The 12,205-nt window shown below is 39.5% G+C and overlaps 1 protein-coding gene across 2 annotated transcripts in view; it reads right to left on the reverse strand.

Moving 5' to 3' along the window:
* bcr (BCR activator of RhoGEF and GTPase) overlaps positions 1 to 12,205 on the reverse strand; it is a 77,531-nt gene that overhangs the window by 16,310 nt on the left and 49,016 nt on the right. For both annotated transcript variants that reach the window (XM_017493348.3, XM_053687950.1), the window contains exons 3-8: positions 11,791 to 11,895; positions 10,159 to 10,344; positions 5,058 to 5,165; positions 4,154 to 4,214; positions 3,731 to 3,783; positions 3,441 to 3,581 (exon numbers count right to left, since the gene is read on the reverse strand). In XM_017493348.3, coding sequence (XP_017348837.1) covers positions 3,441 to 3,581; positions 3,731 to 3,783; positions 4,154 to 4,214; positions 5,058 to 5,165; positions 10,159 to 10,344; positions 11,791 to 11,895 — 654 coding nt within the window. The remainder of the gene's footprint in view (positions 1 to 3,440; positions 3,582 to 3,730; positions 3,784 to 4,153; positions 4,215 to 5,057; positions 5,166 to 10,158; positions 10,345 to 11,790; positions 11,896 to 12,205) is intronic.

The raw sequence follows: 12,205 nt of genomic DNA on the forward strand, positions 1-12,205 counted from the left end.
CCAAGATCTCCCTTCTGGAAGATTCTGAGATTAAACTCGATTCATCTCAAACTCCCCATGGTGAGGCTCAGCCTCCATTAAAAGACTGAAGAATAAAGAAAAAGAAAAAAAAAGACAAACACATTTTTAGGAAGTAGTGATGTCATCGGCGCCTGACTTAAACAGGTATTCTTGGTACGGCTATTCATAGAGTCAGATGACTTGGGCTTTAGAGTGCAGTTACACACAGAATTAAGGTTTATTATGCCCTCTGGTCTCAATCCACTATCTAATTTAAGATTGCAAGAGCTTCCAATAAGCGCCTCAGTCCAAACACACAGGAGGCTGCACATCTGTGTATTTATGTTTACTTTGATTAGACTTCTTTAAGAAGGATTTGAACAGGCATCTCAAGGCACTAAATCCTAAAGCATTCTTATTATTCGTTACAATTAAACAAAGAGCTCTGGAATATTTTTTTTACTTGATACAAGTTCTCGTTCTTCTTTTATGCTACTTTATCACTTTAAAGCTACTGGATATTACTATTAATCATAGGATTGAACATAATGAATGACGTCAATATATACAGTGTATACTAGAGAATTTTATATGATAACCATTATTTATGAGCAAATAACTACATACAACTAGCACGGTATAATCTATTCCAAGCCTTTTTTCTTCTTTGAACACGACGGCCTCGTTTCTGCAAGGAGCGCTCATCAAACCAGCTGTCTCTGCACATCAGATGACATTTTCCTAAAACCTGCCTTTAGCGAAATGTGACAAGAGAAGTCTCTTAAAATTGCTCACTACAAGCACACTTTAACCATGAGACGAACAAAAAAATAATTTTTCCCAGCATTTTCACATGCAGCAGCACAGCAGCCTACATATTTTTAAGTAGGTGTGTGTGTATATATATATATATATATATATATATATATATATATATATATATATTATATATATATATATATATATAAATAGAGAGAGAGAGAGAGAGAGAGTTGTAGTTTCGCAGTGTTTATATGAATTATGCTGAATGCACCCTATTGTTTTTGAATCGAAAGAAAGGAATGTACCTATTTTACAAAAATCCACAAACAAAAAACATTAATAGAACTGTAGAGGTATAGCTGTGTGTATATACGTGTTTAAGCAAATTAAATTATTAAATCATGTAGAATTGAGCTGATGATAGCTGGGTAATATCCATCTCCACTACTCAATCATGCATATCTTATGGTCTGACAAGAATGAACCTGTACACACCTAGACCTCGTTTGCATACATGCCTCTCTGCTCGGCTGCTAAAGGATGCACAGCAGTTTTCTAACATAAAGCATTGTGTGCATGACCAGGCAAAGAACAAACAAGCATAATAGTGTGTGTGCCTGCAGGGTTTGCCTTTAGTGTGCTTAAATAGCCAAAAATGCATAGATAAAGCACAAAAATATATGCGTTTATAGTGCTAGACTCAACATAAATGCCTCCACACTTCACACAGGCTCAGAGACTAAAAGAATCCAGAGCCGTTTCAAAAGAAAAACATGCTGCTCCATTTGCATTTTAATTAAGTAGCTTCTGTGCATTCCCCTTCCCCCATGTGGCCAGCGCGGGTCTCCGGAGCTCCGGCTCCTCGTCCTCTCAAGCTCTCGCCTCACTCATCCGCTCATTTTCTGCAGGAATAATTGACATGCCGCTACCATACGATAGTGGGGACATGGATATATATTTCCTCAGTGCATGCATATTAAAGAGCTTGATATGTCTTTATCAGAACGCAAGGCTGTGCATCTTGGGGGGGGACGGGGGACGGGACGGGACTCTCTATATTTTGTAAGTTGTATTTGGATCTCAAAGCACCATAACAGTGGTTTTATTCTTATATCTTTGGAATATATTTCTGCAAACCCTTAGGCCTTTTTACATTGCAAAAGCACTGGTACTTTTGGTACCTGTGCATTTTCTTTAGTGTGTTATTCTAGTGTTAAAGTCCTCATGAAGTGCCTTAAAATGCGCATTATCATCCAATGTGTTGTTATAATTTCCACAGGAAACAGGAAGTCAGGGCAGGACATACCGGGTGGCTTCTCCCCCTTTTTAAAATAGGCAATAGCATTTAGCTTACCTCACAGCCAGGGCTAAGGCGTACTTGGACCCGAGCAATAAAGTGAACGAATTCAAGCTGTTTCCTTCTTAATCAGCTTACAGTTGGAAAACTGAATAAAACATGCGTGTTCGAATAGCCAAAGACATATTTACAACCCATGCTTGCTGATAACCGTATCGGTGGTAGAGAGAGACTGTAAATTGTGAATGCATATATCTTCTAAATGCGAATTTTGTCATTGTTTTGGAGCACACTAGCTTATAGATAACCTTAAGGCTAACTTATCCATACTAATAGCCACGAAACTTCCATTTTGATTTTCATGCAACATTGCGCTAATTTATTTAACGTCTCAAAAAACAGGAGCGCAAATCATTTTTTTAGACCATTTCTCCCAGTTCATTGGTCATTTGGTAAGTTGGGCCAATACACATCTCTCTCCAACATTACGAACTGCTGCTTATGTTACAGGCCAAATGAAAACACTCAGAGGAAAGCACTATTTGCTCTCTTACACATACACAAGTTCACAGATGCCTCTGTGTCTCTGAGTCTCCCAGCCTCAGATGGCTGTGACATCACTTTTACTTCCTCTCACAGTTGACTCTCAACTCAAGTTGTTTAAAAAAACACAACAAAAAACAAACATAGAATGTCATGTTTTGAGACAGGCTATGCAGAAGAAAAATCCCACTTGTCAGGTGAAATGTGGTCAAAGAGCTTTGTTCAAGCATCTTAAACAAGACAATGAGTACAATAATGAGGTCCAGGACATCCCAGAGATTTACATCAACCCGATTCATGTACACGTCATCAATATTTGATCAGTAGTTTGCTTTCTCTGCCGGAGACCACAAAGGAGTTTGTGATCGAGTGTGCGTGTGTATGTGAAGGAGGACTCCTCACGAGATGGCTGCCTCCTGAATAATAAATATAATGCGAATCAGAGCGCGGTTGGCTCGTTAATGCATATTACATGCCGGCCTTCACTTGCAGTCCATCAAGTGCCAGCAATTCATCTGACACTTCCACGAGTCCCTGATGCTGGAATGATGGGGTGGGGGACCCACTGTGTCTCTGTGTGAAATTAAGACAGACATTTGTGTGTACGTGTGTGCATGTGTGTGTGTGTCACAGGAAAGAAAGAGGAAAAACTGGAAACCTGTGAACAGGACACTTCCTGTCTCATTATTGGTATCCTGTGATATCATAACGACTGAAGATCATTATGAGCCACGTAACAATGGAATATCAAAAGAACAATTTAATGCTGTATTTCAGGTCATGCTTGGACAGAATGTACTTGGACTGTGGTTGGGTCGCATCAGATTTTTCCACTTACCTCGCCCTTTTTCACGGTCATGGACTGGCGACGTGGTGTGCTTTCCTCATTGATGCTGGACAGGAAGTTCTGCGAGATCCGCAGGGCATCTTGGAGGAGGGGGTGGTCCGGGTGACTGGAGGGTGTGTGCTTTAGCAGATCCTATACCCCCCCCAACACACACACACACACACACACACACACACACACACACACACACACACACACCCAAATACCTCTATTAGAATCTACATTTTTTATTATGAAAATGAAAAAAATAAACTATGTGGTAAAAAAAGAGTGAAACTTACATGTAAAACTAGTGTGCTTCTTGTTACTCTATCAACTGGTTTATAAAGGAGAGCTGACACACAGAGACATACAGACACAATATAATTATTAAACAACTTTTAATAGTAGCGTCTGCTAGAACTAAATGCTGCATTCATAACTTTTTGCAAAGTAAATAATCTGTGTTTTTAAAAAAAAAAATTTTTTATATATATATATATATATATATATATATATATATATATATATATATATATATATATATATATATATATATATATATATAAAAATTAGGTGCATCAGCAGGAAAGCTCTGGCAATGCCAGTGACATCACGAGACACTTTAAAAGTGATTGGGTGAAACTGACAGGTATTTACGAAGGGTTTGAGACATAATTTCTCTTATAGCTCTAAGATCCAAACAAGCACACAAGAGGTCTTACTTTCCAGTGAGTACTTGGCTATCTGGTCCTTGCACTCTTTGGTACTTCGGACTTTCAGGTTCTACAGAGGCAGAACAAAAGTGACAAGAAAATAGATTAGCGTGCAGAGATAAACAAACACAGAACCATTTTCTTACTACTTCACTGTTATAATAAACTTCAGTCTTTCCTGTCACACACATAACACGTATGCTTTTTCTTTATCTGATTTTATAATACAGCACAACACTATAATTTTAATGCCATGAATGAACATTATTATGCTGCATTTGCACTAGTAAGCTTTTGTTTTCATCTCTGTCTGCAGATAGGTCCTTGCACTGTGCTAGTCGAGTGTGAATGAACACGCTAGCTTCTCCATTCTATATCTACATGCAGATAAATCAGAGTGTTATTTTAGCAGAAGCTTGTGGCTTTGAAACCCACACAACACTCTACATCCCCTTTGGTTTTCTCTGCTCTGCTATCCCATTAAACACAATTATCCTAACGTTCGGCTAGTGGTGGTGTCAGGAGACCGGGGGAGCCAGGCTCGCTGTATTAGATGAAGTATCAGTTGGCATGACGACGCTTGATGGGGGTAGGGGTGGGGGTTTGGAGTGGGCTGAACTGAGACCGAGTAGCGTTTTCTCCTTCTAGCGTTTAGCTGCTCATAAAATCTCATGCCAAGTCCCTAAGGACTGAAGAGCTCTGTTTTCCATACTTCAGGTGCGGAGCCATGTTTCAGCTCTCTCAATACTCTCAGTGACGGAGGAATCCCAGGGTAGGGTGTAAGATAGATTGAAATATCTGCTGGACATTTTTTTTTTTTAAACAAAAAAGGACCCTGTTTTCTACACAGAGTTAGAGAATACAGGCTCACATGAATAAGTAAGAAAAAGACCTTTAATTTGAAAGCTGTTACCTCGGAGATCTCAGCGAACTGTGCATTGGCTTGGCAGCACTTCTCTGCTGTCTCCACGGCTAGTTCATAGTTGTCCACGAACGCCCGGTACACTCCTAGCTGACTGGCCTACAGGTGGGGGACAATAAAACCCCAAAAACAACCAGTCATGATTATATTCATACTCATTTGTTTTATGGACAGTCTCAATCAGGTCTGATGATACTTTGCCTGATGATCGCGATGTTCTTAATTGTGATCAACAATTATTTGTGTTTGCTTTATACCGCTTTTACAATATAAGCCTAATAATAGCAATAATAATAATAATAATAATAATAATAATAATAATAATAAGCACTAAAAGTGCAGTATTGCTGAACATTACATTTTGGTTTGCCTTTTATACTGTATAGACATAACATAAATAAAACTTGTACTGAAATACAAAAACAGGTTACTGAATAATATGTTTCAGTTCAATTATTGTTGTATAAGAGGAAGAAAACACTTTGGAAAAACATTTAGGAAAAAATCAGCTTCAGGGTGGCAAAAGTAACTCCGCGTTTGATTATTTTCCTATAACAGCTCACCAAAAAGGCTGTAACTTTTGCACAATTTCCAACCAAAGTGGGTTCGAAATTACCACTGTGATTTGGTATAGCACACATCCTGTTGTGCCAATTCAATTCTGGACATGGAAATAGAAACAGAAATTAGCAATATGTTGTTATTATACCAAATTACACTTCCACTTGCTATACAAGATTTATTCATTCAATGCAAAAAGAACCACTATATTAAAGTGCACCTATTATGGTTTTTCAAATATTACCTTTCTTGTAGTGTGTTATATATAGAGCTGTTTGTGAACGTAAAAACGTCTGCAAAGTTTCAAAAATCAAAGTGCATGACAGAAGGGTTTCCGAAAAACAGGATTCCCAAAAGAAAGAATCGATTCTGAACAGCTGAAACGAGTCGTTAGTGATTGCAGACTTACTCCCTGCACAAACCTACGTAGGTTTATAACCAAAAGCCCCGCCTCTAGTCTTCATTGGCTGCTCGCTGACAGCGGTAGACCAATCACAACAGACTGGCACATCTGACCAATCAGAGCAGAGTATGTTATCTGAAAGGAGGAGTTTAGAATGAATCCTTTAGAATGGATCATTTAATGAGTCGTTTGTGACACTAGGGAAAAAAGGGAAATGCTTCGGTTTAAATTATGAGCACGTTAAAGTGTTTTTTGACCTCGGGTGCATGTAAATCAATTGTTTGAGACCTCTAAAACAAAATTAGGCACGTTTCAAAACCACAATAGGTGCGCTTTAAACAAACCCAAATTTCTCTGGGAAAACAGCAATAATCAGTAAAGAATTGTTGTACTATAGTGATGTAGTGCGTGAGACGAAGTTGTAACAAATAGTCCATGTGTGGATGTCCCCAGGTGGACAGATGAGTCAATATCATCACTATCCAATCCACTGAGCCACCGCTGAGCTCAGCTGCAGGGCCTGGAGCAGTTTTCATGGCACTGAGGCCCAGCGCAGGCTGCGCAATTAATACGTACAACTGGCATACCTGAAAATCTAATTCAGCCGTTGAAACAGCGCTGCAATTCATCCCTCTTCAGCTTAAGGGGCCAATTAATCTCCTTAAACACAAATATACATGGGGATGATAAAGGACTTCGTCTGTTAGAGTGTGTATCACTGAATGTGTGTGTGTGTGATGATACGGAGAGAAACCAGAGCCATCTGCAATACTTCACCCGCCAGTATCAGCTGCAGAGTCAAGTACACAGAAAGGAGCTGCAATCAGATGTCCTTTGTTTTTACTAACTAATAATTAAACACTAATTTGTGTTTTAATACATTTCTACACACCTAGAAAAAGCTCAAACCAGGGGAGATTATAACTGCTCACCAAATGTGGAATATTCTGTCAAGTTTTAATATGTTAACTATTTAGCTAGTTTTAACACTGGAGATTATAAACACTTGTTATGTATATGACTTAAAAATCATCTCAGAAATCCAGTCAGGTTAGCTCATTTTAGCTAGCTAGCTAATATTAACAGTGAAGCTTATTACCATTTATGGGTATGAGCTAAAAATCCTCTCAAAAATCTTGTCAGGTCAGCTCATTTTAGCTAGCTGGCTAACATTAGCAGTGAATCTTAATAATATTCATGAAGGAGCTAAAAACTCTTTCAGAAATTCTGTCGGATTAGCTCATTTTAGCTAGCTAGCTAATAAAAACTGTATAATAACTGACCTGGATTCAGACTGGTGCCAGACTAACAAAATCATAAACAACATAGCAATTTCTTCCACATAAATCTCTTTGTCAAAGGAAAGATACCTTCAAAAGTTGATTTCATGCTATCAAATAATTTTTTGTGCTAAACACACACACACTCTCACACACAATATTTAAATGCTTTAATACAACGTGTGATTATGTTGTGATATGCTGTGGTGTTGTGTTTACAACTATTACTATTACGCTTTATTATTAGGTTACATAGATTGTCCAGCTGTGAATGAACTGTCACTATAGAAACAATAATACAGTAATCATTTAAAACTATCATTTGAATTACAGTACAGCAGGAACTACTGTCAGAACTGCTGTTATAAAAAATTAAATCAACACTTTCTGACCAATCAGAATCAAGAATTCGACAGCACCATTGTATAAAGTTTAAAGTAAATACTTATGAGCAATTAAATAGGCCTATGTTAGGCACAATGAGGCATACAGTTACAAACACACTATATAATAATGCATTATTAGTATAATATTTACATATTCATTATTTCTGGATTTCTTGATGAGAGGAACAGTGTAGGTGTTTATATTACATTTACATTTATTCACTTAGCAGACGCTTTTATCCAAAGCGACTTACAAATGAGAAAGATACAAGCAAAGTTTCTTTCTAACTTTGAGCTAGATACAAGATATAAGTTTATATGCCTCAATCTGTTTAAAGACTTTTTGTGGAACCTCCAAGGAAACAGAATCTTTAAAAAGTTTTGGGTGACTTTAAAAAGTTTTGGGTTGGCACTTCTGTTTAAGAGAATCTCACTTCCCTAAGGCATCAGTATCACCTTTCTATGACCCAGCCTGTCTGGCCAGACATAGACCCGATTCATGCTCTAAAACCGAACTCCGGCTGAACCCTCTCCTGCCATTTCTGGAGGGCTAAGAGCAAAAGAAAATTAGAAGGCATCCACAATCCCATCCATGCTGAACTGGAACGGCTGCTTCGGGCCAAAATCAATATGTAGTGCGGATCTCGAGAACTTCCTCTGTGATAATCTGTTTAAGGCGCAGAGCAGAACGTGTGGCTTGGTGGACTCTCCGACTGAGTCTGCTTGCAAATTAGCACAAGCTGTGGCAGGTTGCTTACTTTAATACACATACTGAAATGTTTGTAAACCCACTTGAGTGTGACACTTTGTGAATGGGGATCAGCTTGGGCTGAGGGTAAGTAAGGTGAAATCACTTTCAGCGAATAATAAATGCACAAATGCAAGTACACACACATACAACAGCTGACTTTGAAGGCTGGACAGAAAACATCAGGCAGCAGTGTAATCTGCTGCTGGCACAGGACGCTTTCGTTACCTACTCCGTCTCCACAAACTGCCTCATAATGACAAGAACATATGGCAAATTTGAACGGAAATGACCCTGAGCTCCTTTACTGTGCATGCAGAATGTTAAGCTTTACTATAAACTGTAGAGATGCTAAAAATCCTCTCAGAAATCCTGTCCGCTCAGCTCATGTAAGCTAGCTGGTTAAAATTAACAGTGAACCTTATTAACATGAGCTTAAAAAATCCTTTCAGAAATTCTGCCAGGTTAGCTCATGTTAACTAGCTGGCTATCATTAAGAGTAAGGACAATAAACATTTGTATAAAATGACTTCAAATTAGTTTCAGAAAACCTGTCAGGTTATCTCGTGTTAGCCAGCAGGTTAGCATTAGAAATAAAGACAGTTTTATGAAAAAAAATCCTCTCAGAAATCCAGTAAAGTCAGCTGGCTAACATTAGTGGAGCACACGTCTGTGAAAGGCTGTCGCTTTCTGTCACTCAGAACCATACACACTTAACCTGTCGGTAATTTTCCCTCTGGTAAATGGTCTGCACTTATATTGCATTTTTTTAACCTTAGTGGTTCCAAAGCACTTTACACTGGTTCTCATTCCCCCATTCACACACATACTCACTCACATATCAATGGTAGCAGACCTGCCATGCAAGGCGCTAGCTTGCCATCGAGAGCAACTTGGGGTTCAGTGTCTTGCCCAAGGAGACTTCGGCATGTGGAGTCACGTGGGCCAGGAACCGATCAGCCAACCCTACGTTAGTGGAAAACCCGCTCGACCACCTGAGCGACAGCCGCTCCGGCAAAATTGAGTAAAGCAGTTTTTTTCCCCCTCATAGTATCAACTGGAAGTCCCGCCCCTACAACAATGGGGTATTGTGGAGGTGCAATCTATGAAGTGGGCTTCATGGAGAAAAACTTTAAATACGTCTGTTTTAAGGGGTAAATAGAGAGACAAACAAACAAATGTAGAATAGAGCTTCTGTGCAATCTGCACTGACAAGGAGAAACTAATCTCACAGCATCCAGACAGAGAGAGAGACAGAGAAGTGAAGCGAGAGAAGTGAAGATAGACAGATCAGGGGATTCACAGTCCTTGTACTCTATGACTCTATTAATAGAACTCTCCCTAAAACACAAAGCACACAGTGTTTCATTCGTCCGAGCTGCCTGCGTGAAGAAGATGGCATTGTGACAACATGTCACCGTACTACCCACAATCCCTCTGTGTGTAGTGCAGACACAGCACATACTACAGAGTAGCTTTAAGCAAATAAATAAGTTGCTATTCATTAATAATTTTCCGGAACGCTGTTAAAGATGATTCAGGCACAGTGGGTTGTGCAGGAACAGAATCTCTTCGGTCAGTGTGAAACAGGCTCACTCTGGTTTTGGCTAGTAAGGAGTTTGTCTCACAAATGCCGGTGACTTTAATATTATCCCAGGGCTTTTCGGTCACTTTGAATCAAAATCAGATCCAAAGACAAGGGAAAGTGACTCACTTGTTTTTGGAAGAGGTCTCCCACACGCTGATGGTGGCTCCACTGTTGCACTCTGGGAAGGAGGCTGTCATAGAACTCTTTGTGGATCTCATAGAGCTCAGGCACTTTGAAGAAGATGGTCTCGATCTGCTGGATGGTCAGGACCGGCTGTGACGTGGTGGCCGCAGCTTTCAGTGGTTTCATGGGCTGAGAGACAAAACCGGAGAGCTGTTTTATATAACATTCATCTGATCAGATTTGATTGTTAAATCGGTTGATCTGCACATTTGTTAAATAAAAATGAAGATTTAGGAACTCTTAAACAGACACGAAATGCTCGGATGTCTTAAGCAAACTTTTTGGGCAAGCTCGTGTTCCCATGATATTTCCCAGGAAATGACCATTTATGCATATTTAGGATTATTCTACACATGTTTATAAATGTATAAATGTGGCCTTGTGTCTGTTATGTTTGTGTAAATTTGATTTAGTTTTAATTATCACTGAAAACTGTATAATTTGACAGGTTGGGTATGTAATCCAAGGGAATTTTCCATGAAACACAGATACAAGGTTAAAAAAGAATGTAAAATTACATTTCTAAGAATTAACCCAAGTGTGAAATTGAGGTACATTTTTTCTGGACGATACAGTGATGCGATCATAAGAACGGCCTGATTCAGCCTGAAATAGGCATGTTTACATCGTAACTCTAGGTATGTGGGTGTGTGTAGGTGGGTGGTTGGGTGTGTGTGGCAATGACGTGATGTAACCTCAGTGCCACACACACCCAACCACCCACCCACACACACACCCACATAAACAGAGTTATATCACTGGCCCCAAAGGCAGATGGCTGCTCGTTCTGTGATGGTGAGTGCAGTGACATGAGTCAGAAACCTCCCTTTCTTATCAAAGTAGACTTCATTTTCAATAATTAAGGAAATCATGCTTATCACAGGCTCTGATACAGTAATGTGATTATCCAGTTAATGGGGGTTGGCCAAAACTATATTTTTATTTAAAAAAAAACAAAAAAAACATCAGTTTTTAAGGTTTAGTTTTTAAGTATGGGTAAGAAGCTTATAGTCACCAGTTTAACATTTTTCATTTTGAATTTTCAACCAAAATGCCACAGAGAATCTCATAAGTATACTCATTAGAGAATAACATACCAATCAATCATTAGAGAATATACACCAATCAGCTATAATATTAAAACCACTGGCAGGTGAATAACATTGATTATCTCATTACTGTGGCACCTGTCAAGGCGTGGGATATATTAGGCAGCAAGTGAACAGCCAATTCTCGAAGTTGACGTGTTGGAAGCAGGAAAAATAAGCAAGTGAAAGGATCTGAGCGACTTTGATGAGGGCCAAATTGTAATGGCTAGATATCTGGGTCAGAGCATCTCCAAAATGGCAGGTCTTGTGGGGTGTTGACTCGGCCTCCAAATTCCCCCACCTCGCAACTTACATGACTAAAAGGATGTGCTGCTAACATCTTGGTGCAAGATACCACAGCACACCTTCAGAGGTCTTGTGGAGTCCGTACCTCCAACGGGTCAGAGCTGTTTTGGCGGCACAAGAGGGACCTACACAATATCAGGCGGGTGGTTTTAATGTTATGGCTGATCTTAAGCGCTCTTACCAGCAACAGTGCCTCCAGGTGGCTGAGGTAGACCTCCTCACTGGCCAGGATTGCAGACAAAACCCACTTGCGCATCTCCAGCCCTTTCTCCAGGTCCAGGTCCGCCTGAACAGAGAGATGAAACACTATTACACACACACACACATACATACTCACAGAGCAGAAAATTCAAATTGACTTGTCTTTTCTGCAGAGGTTTTAGTTCCAAGTCCAACTCTTATGTATAAAGCAACCTTTATTTTATACATGCCTGAGGCAACAGGTGGGTCAAGTGTGTTATAGCCAGCCAGACAGGTAAGGAATAAAACACTTTGGAGTGTGCAGTTATAAGAAAATAATCAATGATGGGGTGGTGTAATACAGCCAGTAAGAGCACATCCCAAAGTGTACTTCGCTTATAAGACAGCAGTTTGCC

Source organism: Ictalurus punctatus, chromosome 18 (genome assembly GCF_001660625.3).
Source record: "Ictalurus punctatus breed USDA103 chromosome 18, Coco_2.0, whole genome shotgun sequence".
Lineage (NCBI taxonomy): Eukaryota > Metazoa > Chordata > Actinopteri > Siluriformes > Ictaluridae > Ictalurus > Ictalurus punctatus.